General features: G+C 37.8%; 1 protein-coding gene across 5 annotated transcripts in view; it reads left to right on the top strand.

Moving 5' to 3' along the window:
- The first annotated feature begins 1,012 nt into the window (after window positions 1-1,012).
- mfn1a (mitofusin 1a) overlaps window positions 1,013-19,224 on the top strand; it is a 20,711-nt gene continuing 2,499 nt past the window's right edge. The window contains exons 1-14 of one of the 5 annotated variants that reach the window (XM_016249266.1): window positions 1,013-1,191; window positions 1,288-1,411; window positions 3,507-3,642; window positions 3,937-4,099; window positions 5,947-6,071; window positions 6,433-6,541; window positions 7,344-7,451; window positions 7,767-7,920; window positions 8,220-8,287; window positions 8,881-9,002; window positions 9,195-9,321; window positions 16,007-16,111; window positions 18,749-18,851; window positions 18,976-19,196. In XM_016249266.1, coding sequence (XP_016104752.1) covers window positions 1,297-1,411; window positions 3,507-3,642; window positions 3,937-4,099; window positions 5,947-6,071; window positions 6,433-6,541; window positions 7,344-7,451; window positions 7,767-7,920; window positions 8,220-8,287; window positions 8,881-9,002; window positions 9,195-9,321; window positions 16,007-16,111; window positions 18,749-18,851; window positions 18,976-19,196 — 1,656 coding nt within the window. In that variant the 5' untranslated portion in view covers window positions 1,013-1,191; window positions 1,288-1,296. Of the gene's footprint in view, window positions 1,196-1,287; window positions 1,412-3,506; window positions 3,643-3,936; window positions 4,100-5,946; window positions 6,072-6,432; window positions 6,542-7,343; window positions 7,452-7,766; window positions 7,921-8,219; window positions 8,288-8,880; window positions 9,003-9,194; window positions 9,322-16,006; window positions 16,112-18,748; window positions 18,852-18,975; window positions 19,197-19,224 lie in introns of those variants that run through there. The other 4 variants (XM_016249265.1, XM_016249269.1, XM_016249270.1 and 1 more) reach the window with 4 other exon arrangements.

Genomic DNA, 19,224 nt, shown 5'->3' with positions numbered 1-19,224 from the left:
AACTGTTGCTGAATCTTGATCTGTCACTTTGTCTCTCTTCAGCCTCCTAGTCATTTATCTGACCATCTCTCCCTGTCTCTCTACTAGAGTCAGTTCCTGGGTCCCCTTCTTTTGTTTGTCTTGTGTTTAGCTCATTCATCTGTCTCTGCCAGCACTTACGCTCTCTGTAAGCCTCAGCTGCAGGGTCCTAATGCCTCTTTTATGGGTTTGTACAGTGGTCTGCTTGTAATCAGAGATGCTCCTTCAAGATGAATAAAACTGGAAATCTAATATATTTAAAACGTCAGAAACAGAAGGAAGGTAGTGTTCATTTAGACGCTATCCTAAATTTGCAAGCAGTGAGAGACATTTGGGTGGGGCAGAAATGTGCATTTCAGATATGCAGAAATGTACTGTTAAAATTATGACAGTTAAGAGGAAGGTTGCACATTTTTATGTAGCAAACCACCACACCTCCCTCTTTATCAGTCTTCTGCTTTTGCTTTTTCCTGGCTGAGAGAACAGCATCTGTGTGATCTTTAGACTAGACACTACTGTGCACAAAACTAATGAAGCTTTTAAAATGCTGGATTTTTAAAGTCTAATTAAGTGTAATTGTTTACAACATTCAAACAAGGGAGCACTGGCACCATTTCTTGGCCAAATTCTTTCAAAAAGATCAGGACAATTAAAATGAGAAATGGTTGCCACACAAACATCATATGCTATTGATAAAGGTAAACATTCAGAATTTTCTGCCTGGATCAATGTGTTTTGAATGAAGCCGAGCATAAGGGCAATTTTAAATGATTCTGTTAGAACCACTACTGCAAAACATTAAAACATACACTGAAAATTTATAAAACATACACTTATGAATACAAAATACATCAAACAATACAGACAACACTATGTATGCTGATGCTGAAAATAGCAGTTTGTGGTTAGAGATAGGTGATTGGAAGCTGTCTGCTTAAGTCCTGGATAAGAGGATTTGAAGTCACCGTTCCTGCTCTGTAAAGACTTGCTCAGTATTGCTAAATCTCATTAGAGAGTCCCAATATCCTGTTCACAGACAGACGTCTCTAATAGTTACAGGCCCAGCAAAGATGTTTTGGAAAAAGTTTCATTTCCTTTTAATGAAGATGCTCTTTGACCTCATTTGAGAAATGGCACCACTTGAACTTGTACTGCTGAAATTCTGTTGTCTAAGTAGGTGAGTACCAAAGGCTACCTGTAGGTTAATAGATTGTTATGCCACTGTGTTTTTAGGCATCTGAACTGTGAATTATATCACTGTTCTTTCAGTACTTAAACATGGCACAGGACGATGTTTCACCACTGCAGCACTTTGTGGTGGCAAAGAGGACTATCAGTGCTGTGTTTCACCAGCTGCTGGAGTTTGTTAGAGATTGTTCAGATTTTGTAGAAGGTAAGGACAAAGTTTTCTGCAGGATATTTATTAATAAATACAATGATGAACCGTTACATTATGACCACCTATCCAATAACCTGTAGGATCCACAAAACAGCAGCCACACAGTGAGGTATTAATTCTTCTGGGGTATGTGGTACCATAATGTCAACAGCAGGTCCTTTAGTTCTCGTACATTGCGTACTTCAATATAGGTGGTGGTGATGTAGCACGAATCCGCTTTTCCAAGTCGAACCACAAATGTTGAACTGGGTGATTTTAGAGACTAAGGCAATAACAGAAATTCACCATCATGTTCCTCGAACCACTCCTTGACAGATCTGGCAGTGTGGCATGGCGCAATATCCTGTTGGTAGCGAGGGAACACAGGGAACACAGTTGCCATGAATGGGTGCACTTGGTCAGCAACGATGTTCAGATACCGGACAGCTGTCAAGAATTGTCTATTGAGATAATGGGGCCGAAAATGTCCCATGAAAACATCATCCACAGCATAACTGGCCTGTGTCTGCCCAGCAATGCATCCAGGTGCCATAGACTCTATTGGTAATCTGCGCTCGGCCGTCAACATGACGCACCAGGAATCTTGATGCGTCAGACCAGGCAACTTTCTAATCATCCACGGTCTAATCTCGTTGATCTTGGGCCCATTCATTGTCGGCAATGGCATGCAGTTAGCATCGGGACCCAGCTGGATGGTCGGCTACGCAGGCCCATACGAAATAGTCTGTGATGAAATATGTGCTGTGCAGCATTGCCCTGGTCACCATTGTTGTAGCTGCTTGTAATTTGTCCCACTGTGGCCTTCTGGTCGCTGTGAACAATGCGTGACAGTCTCCGCCTCCCTCTGGCATCAGTGTGTTGCGGACGACAGACGACTCGACTACGGATTCACACTTTTGATATGTACTCACTACACAGGCACGTGAGCAACCCACAAGGCACACCATTACCGAGACTGAAGTTCCAAGGTAGTATATACAGCTCTGTGAACTGCACCTGTGGCACCATTTGATTGCCAGGCGCACTCATTGCTCTAGGTTGAGGGTGGTCACTCAAAATGTAATGGCTCATCTGTGTATTTCTTCTTCTTCTTATTTCTTATAATTATTAACTTTACTGAACTCCATTAGATTCAATTTTAAATCCCAGAATTTCAATACAGACTATTGTATACTTTTGGACAATATCATGGTTTGTAGACACGGTAGTAACATGTAAATGTTATGGTGTGTTACTATGGTAATCATTTAGTACTATTATTAGTACTATAATAAAGTGCCATTGTATTTCCATCTTATGGAAGCCTTCTGCTAAAATGCACTACGTCACATTACATCACTACACATGACATTACCATAAGCAAAGTCATAAATAACCCTTCAATATAACACTTGAAATTTAGCTCAGGAGCATCCCATCTAACTGGATCATATTTGAGTTGGTTCTACACTTTGTCTAGAGTCCACCTATGGCAAATTCAACTGCTGGTACTTGAGTTACTCTGTTTGAGATCCAGAAATCATGTGTGGTGATGGGAGAAACGTGCAAAAGGATACCCATCACCGCAACACCCAAAAGCATTCCAACGGATGAAGTACGGTGGTGGTAACATCATGTGTTTTAAACAGCAGTACTGAAGGACTGGTCAGGGTAGAAAGAAAAACTGCAGCACAAAACAGAGCTCTTGACAGTTCACCCAAAAATGAAAAAGAAAATATTTTGAAGATTGTTGGTAATTGATTGTTGGTAAGTTCAGACTTGAACCCAATTTAAAATCTATGGTGAAACTCGAAAATGGCTCTCCACCAAGTCACCAACAGTCCACAATTCAACCTGACTAAGCTTGTAAGAATCTGCAGAGAAGAATGGCAAAAAAAACAACAACAAAAAATCCCAAATCCAGGTGTGCAAAGATATCAAAAATATCAAAGATATAAAAAATCCTTTTTTGCTTTGTCATTATAGGGTGTAGATTGATGTTAAAAATGTTTAAAGCATTTCAGCGTAAAAAAAAAATCATATAAATCAGCTAAGGCTGGTCCTGCTGTTAGTCTTTACTGTATGATGGTATTTAACGTGTGGTACCCAGAGACGTGGAAGAGTGAGGATCTTGAGCATGTAGCAGAGGAAAAACAGTGTCTGCAGATCCAGGCCTGCTCCAGGAAACTAACCACCATCAAAGATGTGTTAGCCCGCAGACATATGAAGGTGGCCTTCTTTGGCAGGTACAACTACAGTTATGACTAATCTAAGTTTACTGGTATCTAAACCAAATAGTAACAGGCTAGCAGAATGAAATGGATCATTAATGTTTACTTTAGCTCTTCAGCTGTTCAGCCAAGTTTTTTTTTTTTGGTACACATAGTTACTTTATACAAATCCATAAGTGAGGCACCAAAAACATAAACTTAATCTCTGTTTTTTTTTCTCTCCTTCATCTCTAACTTGGTTTGAGATAATATTGAATCAGAGAAGCTAAATGGATAGGTTGTTACTGGGTGTTATATGTTGTTTTTCAGGACCAGTAATGGAAAGAGTACAGTAATTAATGCCATGCTAAGGGAACGGGTTCTGCCCAGTGGAATCGGCCACACCACTAACTGTTTCCTGAGTGTGGAGGGCACAGACGGGGAACATGCCTACCTTACCACTGAGGACTCTGAAGAGAGTAAAAGCATTGAAGTATGTCACAAGTTTCCAGAGCTTATTATGTTTGTAAACTACAATTGTGCTCACAATTATTCATACCCTTGGTAAATATGATCAAAGAAGGCTGTGAAAATTCATCTGTATCATCAATCCTTTAGATATTTCATTTTAAAAATGTACTAAAAGCTAACCTTTCATTGAGAATAAGAATTAAAAATGGGAGAGAAATCTCATTATAAAAATTAATTCTCTAAAACACATTGGTCATAATTAATCATACCCTTTTATCCAATACTTTTTGCAACCTCCTGTTGCTAAGAGAACAGCTCTGAATCTTCACCTATAATGCCTGAAGAATTTAGAGAACATCTGACAGGTGATCAGAGACCATTCCTTCATCCAGAATCTCTCCAGACCCTTCAGATTTCAAGCTGCATGTTGATGCTTCTCCTCTTCAGTTCACCACACTCATTTTCTATAGGGTTCAGCTCAGGGAACTGGGTTGGCCAGGGCAGAAGCTTGGTTTTGTTCTCAGTGACCCATTTTTGTTTTGGTTTTGATGTCTGTGTGTGGATCATTGTCCTGTTGGAAGATCCAACCATGGCCCGTTAATAAGATTTCTAGCATGGACAGTCAGTTTTTAATTTTTTATCCATTGCTATTTTATAGAATCCATTATGCCATCTATCTGAACAAGATATCCAGGATCTCTGGCAGAAAAATAGGCCCACAACATTAAAGATCCAGCAGTATATTTCATTGTACACATGGGGTACTTTTTTATCCCTGTGTGCACTAGACCCATCTTGAGTGTTTGCTGCTAAAAGCTTTTTTGTTGTTGTTCATCTGACCATTGAACCCAGTCCCGTTTAAATTTCCAGTCATGTCTAGCAAATAAATATGCTGGAGTTTGTTTTTGGATGAGAGCATTTTCTTTTCTAGTTTTTACTTGAAACCTTCCCAAACTAAATTTTTTTTTTAGGCTTTCTGACCCCAAGAATCAACTATTTTCTGCAGTTATCCAGCTGTGATCTTTGGAGTCTTTGGCCACTCAAACTCTCCTCCTCACCATGCATTAGGACGATATCGTCACACATCCTCTTACTGTATTAGAAAAAAATATTTATTTTATAATGTGATTTTCCCCCACTTTCACTTTTTTTTTACTTTAATTAAAGGTTTAGATTTTTTTTTTTTTTTCATTTTTGAATGAAAGATCAAGTGGATAAACAATGCGGATTCATTTTCACTGCCTTCTTTGATCATATTTATTAAGGGTATGAATAATTTTGAGCACAACTGTACATTAATTTGAGCTATTTTTAATCTATATAAAATATTACAGTATGGCAAGTATGGCATAAGGACAGTTTTAGGGGGAGTGTATGATAATATATGTCCATTTTTATCAAATTAAAAATTATATTGTTTCTATTTTTAGTGGATTTTACTGTTGCTTTCTAAACTAATGCCATGGCAAGTTATGTAGGACATGTTTTATCTCACTTCTCAAGATAATGGCTTTATTTAATTATTTTTTAGGCATTTTTGCTTTTACATTGATAGAACATTTAAGCAGCAACAGGAAGCAAAGTGGGAGAGAGAGTGGGGTGTGATCAGAAAAGGTCCATGAGACAGGACTCAAACTTGGGACGCCCATAGCGCAACAGCACCATATGTCAGCGCACTGCCCACAAGGCTATCGTGCCAACATAGCTTCTTTTCTTTTTTTACACAATGCAAAATAAAGTTCCTTATGTCCTTATGACAATTTAAAAAGATAAATAACATCTGTACATAAAGGTGTTACAGTGTTGTGGCTTGATTTGAATACTTTGTGTTCTACTTGTTGAACCTTAAAGTTTGTCATTATCATACAGACAGTCAATCAGCTTGCCCACGCTCTGCATATGGACAGGAACCAAGACTCAGGCTGTCTGGTCCGAGTGTTTTGGCCCAAAGCTAAGTGTGCCCTGCTGAGAGATGATCTGGTCCTGATGGACAGGTATGAACCCCTATGGGTTGTCAGAGCTGAGTTAAGGTTCTGCAGGACAGGTTTAGCACATGAACAACAGACCTGAACAATTGCTTAGCAGATACATAGACTTTTGCAAGGAACTACACAAGGTTTGATGTGTTGTGAAGAGGGCCAAGTGAAAGCACCAAAGGATTTTGGCAGTGCTGTTCTAGGTATCATGGGTGGTAAAAGCCTACTTGGTTTACAGGGAAACTTGTTTCATTTCTGATTTCTGTTTGCAGAAATGAAAATCAGACTCCAACTTGCCTGATCTAATTAGCAATAAAGAATGAAACATGATGTGTAGTGTGATGAAATATTAATAACCCACACTCTTCTCACTCTGCAGCCCAGGCACAGATGTCACATCAGAGCTGGACAGCTGGATTGATAAATTTTGTTTAGATGCTGATGTCTTTGTGCTTGTGGCCAACTCTGAGTCTACCATAATGAACACTGTAAGTAGACAAACAGAGTAACTAATCACTACTCAGTACTCGATATACATAAACTTTGTTTTTCTTCATTTATTAGTATCAGTCAGTATTGGACATGTAATTTTAGATTGTAATTTAAAGTTTATGTTGAAAAATAGATTACTAATAATTAGGGCTGTCAGTTCAACGCATTAGCTTAATTAATTAGTTATGAAAAATAACGCGATTAAAATATTTTAATGCAGTTAACGCACTGGCCCCGCTCCCAGACCTGTACGTCATCTTACATTTCATAAAGTGGACTGTTGACAAATATGATGCAGGACAACAACTCCATAAATGCAGTTATGCCCTAAAAATGCAAGATATCGGGGCAAAAAAATGCAGTTTTTGTCTCATTTATATATATACATGGTAACTAAGCTGTTTTGGTCATTATGACTTTCATTGACTGCATGAACAAAAAATACTGAGATGTTTCTCGAATTATCTTCTTTTATGTTGTATACTTTATGTTTGGCCATTGTAGCCAAAACATTTAACACAATAATAGGTTTAAATGATCTTTTGGGGGTATTTTCACAGCCAAATTTAGTTTGCGATTAATTAGATTAATTAATCGCAGCACCCTGTAATTAATTAGGTTTTTAATCGACTGACAGCCCTACTAATAATGTAATAACACTAAATTATTATCCAATTGTATGCAGTAAACTATAATGTTGTGATGCCTTTAAATTTTATTCAAATTAAAATGAATTGTTGTTTTCCTTTCTTTTACCTAAATGTTCTTGTTTTTATTTGTTTCACTCTACTTCGAAAGGAGAAGCACTTTTTCCACAAAGTGAATGAACGCATATCAAAGCCCAACATTTTCATCCTAAATAATCGTTGGGATGCGTCTGTCTTAGAGCCGGAGTATCTGGAAGATGTAAGTTTTATTGCATATGACTCATAACCTATATTTATTAGTCACATGTGAATCACCAAACAAAGCTGCTGTACACAAAACTGCTGATTTTTGTATAATTTATCATTCCACTATCATACTTTTCAGATTTATAGGGTCAAAAAAATTTTATTATTAACTAACACTTAAAAATTTCCCAACAGTGCTTAACAGTTGAGAAGTTAATGTATATTCACTTATAAATAGATATGAAAATATATGGAAAAAGTTTAACTATAAGTTCATATATTTAAATGTTAATTCTGTTGATTTGTTACTGCTTCACTGCTTTTTTAGGTGCGGAAGCAGCACATGGATCGCTGTGTCAGTTTCTTAGTGGAGGAGCTAAAGGTAGTGGACCTTAACAAGGCACCTGACCGCATCTTCTTTGTCTCTGCCAAGGAGGTGTTGAGTGCCAGGATCCACCGTGCCCAGGGAATGCCAGAGACTGGTAGGCTCCACTGCTTTGGTCACACAGTGCAGAGCCTTCTGCTTTTGACACTGTTCTGGAGGGAGACCAGGAAAAACTAGGCCTAGCCAAGTTAAAAACGAGTGTAACAACCATAAAACACTTTGAGGCAGATGCTAATAAATCTTGGAGTGGCCCAATGATATTGAGAATGGTATTTGAGGTGCAACTTCAAGTGTGAAAAAATATGCCAAAATAATGCTCCATCACGCATGCTTCATTTCATATTTTATATATTGGTGGTATTATGGGGACCAAATGGGGCATATTTTTATTTAAAGGCGGTGCTTTGGCTGAAGGATTCCAAGAGCGACTGATGGATTTCCAGAGTTTCGAAAGAACATTTGAGGTGAGAATGTGCTCAAACTGTGGTGACTGGCTCCAGGATAATCATTGTCTGACAATGAGGCTGAAAACAATGAAGATTAAGAGGAGCTTCATGGAAAATGAGGCTTAGTCTTGTCTGTATGCTGTTTAGACTAGATGAGAATTTATGATGGCTTTACCCAGAAATGGTGTGACGTGGTGGCGGTCTCCTTAAGCAAGCTGGTTTGCATCGATTCAGGCCATGTGCTGCTGGCTCCCAGATGTGTAAGATATTTGGTGTTCCTCATAGATTCCAGGCAGCCATTCCTGTAGTGGCAATCCCTGAGCCAAGTTAGCAGATTTGAGTAGGTGAGCGTACCTCACATTCTTGTGATCCAGGGATGAAAATTCACAGTAATCTACTGTACAATGGCATTAATAGATGGGTATGTTGTGATTCAGCCATGGTAGCAGCTAATGATAAGAGGGGAAAGCATCAAAACATGTCACCCATGTTGATAGGCATAGATAAAATCTTACAGTTGGAATCATGTTTTGATTAGTTTTAATCGTGATGTGATCTCTGATAATTGTGGCACACTGATGGCTTAAGAACACACTTCATGGATTCCACAGGAATTTATATCACAGTCTGCCGTGAAGACCAAGTTTGAGCAGCACACAATCAGAGCCTGGCAGATCATTGAGTCAGTCAAGGCTATCATGGATGCCATCAATATTTCTTCAGCAGAAAAGAAGTAAGTTCCAAAACCTGTCTGCTTTATAAGGGAGGGCCTTTTTCCAAGCTCCCAAAGACAATAATTGGTACTACTATTGAACCATGGTTCTCTCACTCAGTGCAAAACCGTTTTGTTCTTTAGCATGGTATTTTGTTGTTGTTGTTGTTACAAATGGAATGTTCTGCTTTTTGAATCTCTGTAAATCCACAGAGTGTTCTCACTAGAAGAGCGTGAGGCTCTAATGGATCGGCTAGAGTTTGTGCGAAATCAGCTCAACTTCCTAACCGAGGACATCAAAGACAAGATAAAGGCCATCACTGAGGAAATGGCTGACAAGGTAACCTGCAGGTTCCACCAGTACCAGCATAGAGAGGAGCGCATGTGAGGCTGGGCAAGGCTTAGCCTTTTTCTGGGCACTGATCGGCAGAGGTGGAAAGAGTACTAAAATATTCTACTCAAGTAAAAGTACAATTACATTAATTAAATTTTACTTAAGTACAAGTAAAAGTATCAGTCTAAAAATCTACTCAAGTAAAAGTAAAAAGTACAGGTGCATCTCAATAAATTAGAATGTCGTGGAAAAGTTCATTTATTTGAGTAATTCAACTCAAATTGTGAAACTCGTGTATTAAATAAATTCAGTGCACACAGACTGAACTAGTTTAAGTCTTTGGTTCTTTTAATTGTGATGATTTTGGCTCACATTTAACAAAAACCCACCAATTCATTATCTCAACAAATTAGAATACTTCATAAGACCAAAAAAAAAAAATATTTAGTAGGGCTGCACGATAAATCGCATGCGATATTTAACGCTCATCTTATCATTAAAGCCGGTTCTGTAATCAGCTGTAAATCTCCATCACGTGCGTGCTTTCACATTGAGCAGCATTAACTACACAAAGCCGTTGTTCACTGACAAGCTGCGCAAAGCCACGTTCATATTTGCGCGATTTTTGCGCAGCTTGTCAGTGAACAACAAATATCACATGCGAATTATCGTGCAGCCCCGAGTTTCACAATTTGAGTTGAATTACTGAAATAAATTAACTTTTCCACGACATTCTAATTTATTGAGTTGCACCTGTAGTTCATTTAAAATGTAATCACAGTAAAAGTTATTTTTTTACATTTTGACAGCGGGAGGGGGGCAAAAATGTGATAGGCCTATAAATCTCAAAATAGTTGTTTTTAATTAAAGGAACACCTTTACAAGTTAAACTGCAATATCCAAAAACATGTCAACACGTGACATTAAGACATTAAGGGAGGTATGTGAGATTTTAATGCAGACCATCCCACTGCAGAAAAAGCAAGTTATATTCTGGCTACCGACAAAACAATCTAAGAACAGTTTATGACATTTTTAATTGCTTTTGAAGGATTAGAAAATCAAAACTTCACATTGGTTATTTCAGCAGCATGAAAAACAAAACAAATATTATTATAAATTATACAAAGAAAGCGAGCAAAGGACACTAAAGCAGTCCATGACGTCAGTCTAATGTGAGCTATGCACTTTTGCAAAAACTCCCATAATCACTGAAGCAAGTCAATCGCAAATCAATCAATTTTGCACTTTGTTGTTTATGATTATGACAGAATTTGCGAATGCAGATTCAGAATTCAGTCAGTAAAGCGCGCACACTTAAACAACTCCGGCGTTCTCCGCAGTGATGAATCTAAACGCCTCTGATGGGACATTGCATTCATAAACTCAACAGAAAGGTGTGTGAATGGTTATTATGCTCAACGCTGCAAAACGCGAATATAAAGACATCTGATGCAACATGAGCAGATCTACTCTAAAATGTAACACTTCATTCATTTCACATTACACTTAAATCGTGACCGCCGTAATGGTTCTCGCTTAATTGTGCAGGGACACTTTTTGCACCTAATCATAAATTTGGGCCACATTTTTGCCCCAAGCCCCCGTTAATTTCTGACCCTGGTGCCAACCAACATTACAAGTCCTGCTAGGGGTGTGCGATATTAACAAAAATTTATATTTTGATATTTTCTGGGCTTTTATTGATAACGATAATTAGACAATATTTAGCTGAGAGTTGTTATCATGCTGGTATCTTAAGAATTGCCGTGGACAGCTGACTCTTAAAGTTTTTGATATTCTTCATATTCTGTGTGGTCAGTTCATAGCAGTGATAGAAATTAATCTTTTCTCATAAGTTTAAATTGATTATTACCTTTTAAGGGCATTTTTACCTTTATAACTCAATTTTTTCTAAAAGTGTTAATCATCCTTTGAGCAAAATGCTTACATTTAATCAGTTATTTAGAATAATAAGACATTTGGGCTGTTACCAAGCAAATTAAATCAGTATCAACAAAATTCATCTTTGCAATGCAGAGGAAACACAGAAGCTTCATCTGAAGTGCCATTTATGTATTTACACACTGTTTAATGCAGAACATTAATTAATTTAACCTGCAGTTACAAATGCCGAAATAATGTTTTGATATATATGACATAAAATGTTTAACACTCTATTTGAAATTATTTATAAAAAAAAAAAAGATACTTTAAATGTGAAATTAAATCCACCAGTAGGTGGTATCAAGTCACTGTTAATAAGTGAGTAATTGCGATTGAACCGAATCATTTAAACAGTTGATTCATTCAGGAATGAAATGCTGCTCAGAGACGCAAAACTGTGCTGTGGTGGCTGTGTTTGGAATAATTTTTTGTTGTCAAAATAGAGCAAAAACAGGCAATATGGTGTCTAAAATGGAAGTCCCTTAACTTCTTGTTTATTTAACTGCTGTAAGAAAAAATCTGTTATCGTGCTGCTTTTTGGAGAAAAAATTGCACTCTTTGTGTGATATTGATTAACTATATGAAATGATACAAATATATACATTTTCTGTCCATATATCTTCAATTTCATGATCATTCTAAATGCATTTTAACAGACTGAGGGCTCTAAATGCGCACGCGCACTAGTCTAATCTACTCTACCAAGGCACTCTGTAGGAGTGTTTTGTTTGGTTTTTTGCAAAATAATCGATAGTCAAATCGCACTTTGTGAAAACAACAATTACGATATTATTGCAGACGATATATCGCACTCCCCTAAGTCCTGCACCACTGTCTTTTTGTCTAATTTTTGCAAAACCTCTTGCTAAACTGTCAAAGCTTCATTTTAACCACCAATGCAACGATGCAAGTATTTAGCTTACATGCTTGCGAAGGTTTGATATCGAGATTTTATAAACTGCTAGTTTAGTCTCCCTAGGCCAGGGGTAGGCAAGTTCGGTCCTAGAGAGCCGCAGTCCTGCAGAGTTCAGCTCCAACCCTAGTCAAACACACCTGAACAAGCTAATCAATGTCTTCAGGATTACTAAGGCTATAGGCAGGTGAGTTTTGTCCTCTCTAGGACCGAACTTGCCTACCCCTGCCCTAGGCAAACACTGCTTACACTGCATAGAGCTTAAATATGGCCAGGGGGTCACTTTATTTCCTTCGAGTTCAACTTCAGCAGAATATGACGGGGTTTCATTTTCAGCTGGGTCTGGACCACTAACACCTGTCTTGTCCATCTCCATCTTTCTTGTGATTTTAGCGCCAGTTTGTTCTCCTGCCCATTATTTACTGCAGTAGTTTCGAGGGTGCAATTTTTTTTACTCTGTAATTAATGCGTTTAAAATGTAGAGAAGTACAATACTTCAAACAAAATATACTTAAAAGTAAAATTACTGATTTTAAAAATTATTTTAAAAAGTAGAAGTACACAAAAAGCTACTAAATTACAGTAACGCGACTCGCGAGTAAATGTAATTAGTTACTTTCCACCTCTGCTGATCGGAAATCAATGGTGTTCACAAAATAATGCTTCTATTTGGCTGTGGTCTTTCTTGGTTAAATATAAGATTAAGTGAATAGAACTAAGTCAATTCCCCTAATCTAAAGGGCAGTAAATACTGCATTCAAGACTAGCATAGTGCAGCCGCCACAATAAATGCTTCCACTGTCCACTTACATAAAAAGTTGTGTCATGATTAACAGATGAATGAATATCCTAGACATTTGGCTGAGGGGGAATGGGAATCAGACGCCGCTCCTTGGTTAATCCAGCTGGCACGCCACGGCCGTGGAGGAGCTGTCAGATGGCTCTGGTGTACAGTTTCAAGACATCTGCAAGCTGGGCGCATTTATAAATAGGCCTAAGTCAGGGGTAGGCAAGTTCGGTCCTAGAGAGCCGCAGTCCTGCAGAGTTCAGCTCCAACCCTAGTCAAACACACCTGAACAAGCTAATCAATGTCTTCAGGATTACTAAGGCTATAGGCAGGTGAGTTTTGTTTTCAGGGTTGGAGCTGAACTCTGCAGGACTGCGCCTCTCTAGGACCGAACTTGCCTACCCCTGCCCTAGGCAAACACTGCTTACACTGCATAGAGCTTAAATATGGCCAGGGGTTCACTTCATTTCCTTCGAGTTCAACTTCAGCAGAATATGACGGGGTTTCATTTTCAGCTGGGTCTGGACCACTAACACCTGTCTTGTCCATCTCCATCTTTCTTGTGATTTTAGCGCCAGTTTGTTCTCCTGCCCATTATTTACTGCAGTAGTTTCGAGGGTGCAATTTTTTTTACTCTGTAATTAATGCGTTTAAAATGTAGAGAAGTACAATACTTCAAACAAAATATACTTAAAAGTAAAATTACTGATTTTAAAAATTATTTTAAAAAGTAGAAGTACACAAAAAGCTACTAAATTACAGTAACGCGACTCGCGAGTAAATGTAATTAGTTACTTTCCACCTCTGCTGATCGGAAATCAATGGTGTTCACAAAATAATGCTTCTATTTGGCTGTGGTGAATAAAGTGAAAATGAAATGAAAAGTGTTAATGGTGGCATGAAATTTAGAACCGTTCAGATCAGTCATTGTTGAAATTCCAGATTTTTGTACAGTGCGTGTGTGCGCTGACTGAATTCTGCACTCTCACGAATTTCCTCATCATAAACAATAAAATGCAGATGTAGCTACAATGAAAGTACGTTTTTATTAAAGGGGTTATCGGATGCCCATTTTCCACAAGTTGATATGATTCTTTAGGGTCTTAACGAAAAGTCTATAACATACATTGGTTAGAAATTTCTCAATGATAGTGTAAAACAACACCCTTTTTACCTTGTCAAAATCAGCTCTGCAGACATCAACCCGTTTCAGTGCATGTCCCTTTAAATGCTAATGAGCTCTGCTCACCTCGCCCCTCTCTTCTGTGGGGTGACCAGCCATGCTCGGAGAGACTGTTTTCTTTATGCTGGGTACACACTAAAAGATTTTTAAAATCTTATATGATCTTCAAAAAGTGAGAAACCACAAACATACAAAAAATCTAAATCCTAGATTTAACCGTTTTGTTCCTATAGTGTGTGGTGTGCCACGATGTTCCCCCCACACATCAGGATTTCTGATTGTAAATATTCAACATGTTGAATATTTACTATTCGCGATCGGGGCGCCTCTGACGTTCTTCCAAGCAGATTCAGTCACACTTAACACACCTCACACCACAGGAAAATCGGGAAAAAAAGATCATCTTTAGAACCACCAAGATAATCGGGACATTACCTAGGATTGTCGGAAGGGGAGAAATCGGCCCAAAATCAGCCCGATTATCTTGTGGTGTGTACCCAGCATTAGCCGCCGCGAAACTTGCTAACTAGCATGTTATTAGGAAATGCGATTGCAAAGATTCATAAAAACCCCTTATACTCACTTCTGTTGTAAGTGAAGCTGGATCACGAATTATTCGCGCGAACATAGACGCATTTATGCAGATCGGGGGCGCATTCCCTTCACAAACAAATGTAATTCACTGCATCTTCAGCGGCTCAGATGTCGGGAGTAAATGATGACAGCTATGTTCATTATTACATCCAACAACAAAACACCTCAATGGCTATGGAGACATTCTTGTCTACTCCTGGCAGTCTGATTGTTACAGCTCACTCAGGGCGGGTCTAAGGTAAGACGGCAGTGTCAATCAACAATCGTGGGAGGGGCCTTTTTCCGTGTGACGTCACACAGACAAGAAGCTGAGAATGGCCTGATTTGAAAAAGGGGATATTATTTTTAGGGATTAAATAAAAACCACTGGGTGGATTTTTATCATTAAAGGGTAGATGTGTACACACACTGCCAACACACATTTATGTTCAAACAACATGTAAAAGTGAATTTAGCATCCAATGACCCCTTTAAATTGTGATCACATTGAATACAAATATTTTATGACATGACACCCATTTCTGGTATTTGCCTAAAAAGCCAGAGTTTTATGATATGTATTTGCAACCACTTTTGATGCTCCAATGCAAAATAAACCACCTTTTCTTTATTTTATAGCGAGAATAATATAACATAGGATGTGATATAATCCTTCAGTGATATAATACTGCACACCTGTTAAACATGTAAAAATCTAAAATATGGTTTTGTGTAGCATGCAGTAAAACGTAAACAAAGGTTTACAGTTGTGACATTTTCTCTGCTGCTTGAATTTGTTCTAAACAATTAGTTCTCACAAACAAATATAAGATAGGCCAAATAAGTTCTTGTTGAAAACTAACCAAAATTAAAAATATTTTGCTTATAATTTCTGCACAGGAGAGACTTGGTGTTGTTTCCAAACAAAAGGAAATATATCGGTATCGGTATTGGCCAAAATGAGTTGAAAAATATCGGCATATCTATATTGGATAAATCCAATATCATGTATCGCTAATTTAACAAACTGCAACCGTCAAATCCCATTGGCAAAGCAAAGCTGACTGCTACTTGCGATAAAAGTGATTTGACACATTCTCCTGATAATTTGAAGAAGTGTAGGCCTATTGTTAAAGTGCCCCTTAGCCATCAAAACCTGCAAATTAATTTGTCGCATACAAGGCAGTAGTACCTCCACTGGTAAAATACTTATTTTGGTTAAGTAGCGTCTGTATCTAACCTCATGTTTTCTACATGGCCAATTGAAATCTCACTGCTGCTCTTCTAGGTGTCCAATGCCATGGTGGAAGAGATTCGTTGCCTGTCTGTTCTTGTGGATGAATTCTGCTCTGATTTTAGCCCTGCACTGAATGCCATAGCCCTGTACAAAACTGTGAGTTTTTTAAGTAATTTATGTTAAAGCCAGATTAGAAAAAAACATGAACTTTTGAAGCATGAAACATATACCAAAGAAACCCAAACACACGAGCTTTGTGAGTGAGTGAGTCTGTTCTATTCACTGACTCATGCCTAGAAAGTTAAATAATAATAATAATAATGTTTATTAAAACCGATAAACACGACAGCAGACAGAAAAACAAAATACAGATAAACATGAAATCTATGGCATTAATCAGATCATACAGTCAGAGATCAGACAAACAAGAAAGGAAAATATATGTTTTAAGGTGGGTTTTGAAATCTTGTAATGATGAAAGATAACGAATGTGTTTGGGAATAGAATTCCAGAGTGTGGGGGCAGAGACACAAAATGCTCGTCCACCAAACGATGCTAACTTGTGGCATGGAATTAACAGTAGACCAGTATCTGAAGAGCATAGTGTGCGAACTGGAGAGTAAGTATGTATGAGATCAGAAATATACAGAGGGGCGAGACCATGAAGTGCCTTGTAGGTGATGAGGAGTATCTTGTATTGAATATGATAGGAGAGAGAGGAGTCAAAGATTACAACCAGATTTTTAATGGTAGTGGAAGGTTGAACCAAGGTACCAGCAATGTTAACATTGTCGACACAGAAGTGAGCTACATTTTTTGGTGAACCAACAAGAAGTAGATCTGTTTTATCAGTGTTCAGTTTGAGAAAGTTACTGGTCATCCAAGCATTTATTTCATTAATACAAGCCGATATGGAGTTGGTGGGAAAAGGAGAGTTGTGTTGAGAACTGATATAGAGCTGGGTGTCGTCTGCATAGCAATGGAAGTTGAGGCCATGATGACAGATAATGTTACCTAAAGGAAGCATGTAGGTGAATGAAGAGTAAAGGCCCGAGAACAGAACCCTGAGGAACACCATGAGAGGCAGGGGCAGTAGAGGACTTAGCCTGGCAGACAGCGATGTAATGTTGACGGTCAGACAGGTAAGAAGTGAACCAAGATAAGGCAGTTCCAGAAATACCTGTATAGTTACCTGTATGAACTCTGCAGTGACAGCTGTCTGTGTGATCAGCGTAACTAACAGCATTGATAAGCTGGTCTCTGATGTCCTGCTGTTCCCTATGCACAGGAAAGGTTCACTTAAGACTACAAACATTCTTAATTAGACTAATTTACAGGCTTTTACACAGCTGTATACCAAGACACAATGGTGCATACATTTTGTACTAAAATATGCATAAATTATAATAAATCCAGTGTAAATGTATTTAATGTCATATCTGCACAGCACTCTCAATGTACATTTTATGCTATATGTGACACTTCAGATTCTGTTAATTAATATGTTAATCAGTTAACATTATTTTAAATGGATTATACAATTTGGAATGAAAATAATAATAATCAGATCCAAAGACACACACTAATATATATATATATATATATATATATATATGGGCCATTCTACAGAATTGGTTCAAACTGCTGTCCCGCAATCAGAAACACATTTAAAAAGCATTTACGTAATGAAATCTTAGATGTTTATTAAGATTATTCTATTATATATTGAAACCCACAATAATATTTAAAATATTAGTAAGTTTAATATATATAAAATCATAATTTATTGGGTCCTTTCAATTGTGAGGTGGCTCTCCCAAAGCCTAACCCCTAAATTTCAACTTATGAAAATGATATTGAAATAATTTTTGTATTTCTTCCATTGTTTCCAAATTATGTTTTGGATTCTTTTAAAAAGTGAAGTAAAAAAATATATATATATATTTTATATTTTCTTTGTATATTCTGAAACTTTATGTAAGAAAAAAAACCGTGTCCCGCATTTTTCATGTCACTACCGAAACTGTATGTTTTAGTCCACTGGCCGAGACTGATTTGAACTAAACCCATACATTTATGATCAGTAATATTCCTGTTTCCCCCTGTCTCATTTCTACAAGGTGTGAGTAGATAGGTCTCATCATTTTGAGGTAAATATGTTCAAAAGTCTGAAAAATCTAGGTGTAACTTTAAGGAACATCACTACCGAACACCTTTTTTTTCTGCAATTAAGCACACTTTTTTGGGAGTTATTCCATAACATTTTGTTTTTATATGTATACCACTGTTTAGGACTGTGCTAGCTAACCATGTGCTGATTAGCTAGGTTCAAAAGTATCTAAAATGGTCACTTCCAAAACAGTCACTAACAAAACATTTGGTGGAGTTTCAGTAGTGACATCTTTGTTTTTTGGGGGTTATCCCATAGAATTGTCACTACCGAAACAGTAACGACTGAAACATGTCATCATTGTTTCGGTAGTGACAAAAGGGAACACATAATTCTCATATTTGGGGGAAATAAACACAATTTTTATTTCCCCCAAAAACAGTTTTGTATTTTAGTATGTTTTAGTAGTGTTTTAGTTTGTGAGTTAAAATTCTGTAATGTGATGTGGTTGCTACCAAAGCATTACTGTCACTACCGAAAATGTGCTCACTACCGAAACATGGGATGTTTTGTCAAAAATAAAGTATATAGAATTATCAACGAATTAGAAAAGATAATAAGAGGGTTTTTCATTATCTAACAATGAAAAAATACCATAGTTGTGTTTTTTTTGCATTTTGCAGAAGCTCATGGCCTATGTGGAGGAGAGAATGCTGAAGAATTTGGACTTGCGCTGTTCCAGCAGTATAAATGGCTACGTGCTGTCATCTCAGAGAGACATCATGGGTACACACTTATGCACAGTTTTCACTTCAGACACAAAGTCTCCAGTAAACAAGCTTTCCCTGGCAAAGAATATTTTAGACTGCTGTCAGCATTGACAGTCCTGTCCTGTCATTATCATGCCTAGACATGCTACGTCCTCTGCTGCCCCCTGCTGCCCGAGGTCAACTACACCTCCCCAACAGGAAGTTCAGTATTACCTATGACCTCAACTTTGCCAGCCTCTGTGAAGACTTTGTGGAGGACATCAACTTTCATTTCTCACTGGGTCTTACATTTTTGGTGAACCGTTTCCTAGGGCCTGGTAAAGCAAAACAAGCGTTGAGCCTATTGGATCAAAAATTGCAAGTAACTGTCCAAGTGTTTTTGTATTTGT

Source organism: Sinocyclocheilus grahami, unplaced genomic scaffold (genome assembly GCF_001515645.1).
Source record: "Sinocyclocheilus grahami isolate Dianchi unplaced genomic scaffold, SAMN03320097.WGS_v1.1 scaffold919.1, whole genome shotgun sequence".
Classification (NCBI taxonomy): Eukaryota; Metazoa; Chordata; class Actinopteri; order Cypriniformes; family Cyprinidae; genus Sinocyclocheilus; species Sinocyclocheilus grahami.
Note: the sequence above shows the minus strand (reverse complement) of the source record. Positions and strands in the feature narration are given on the sequence as shown.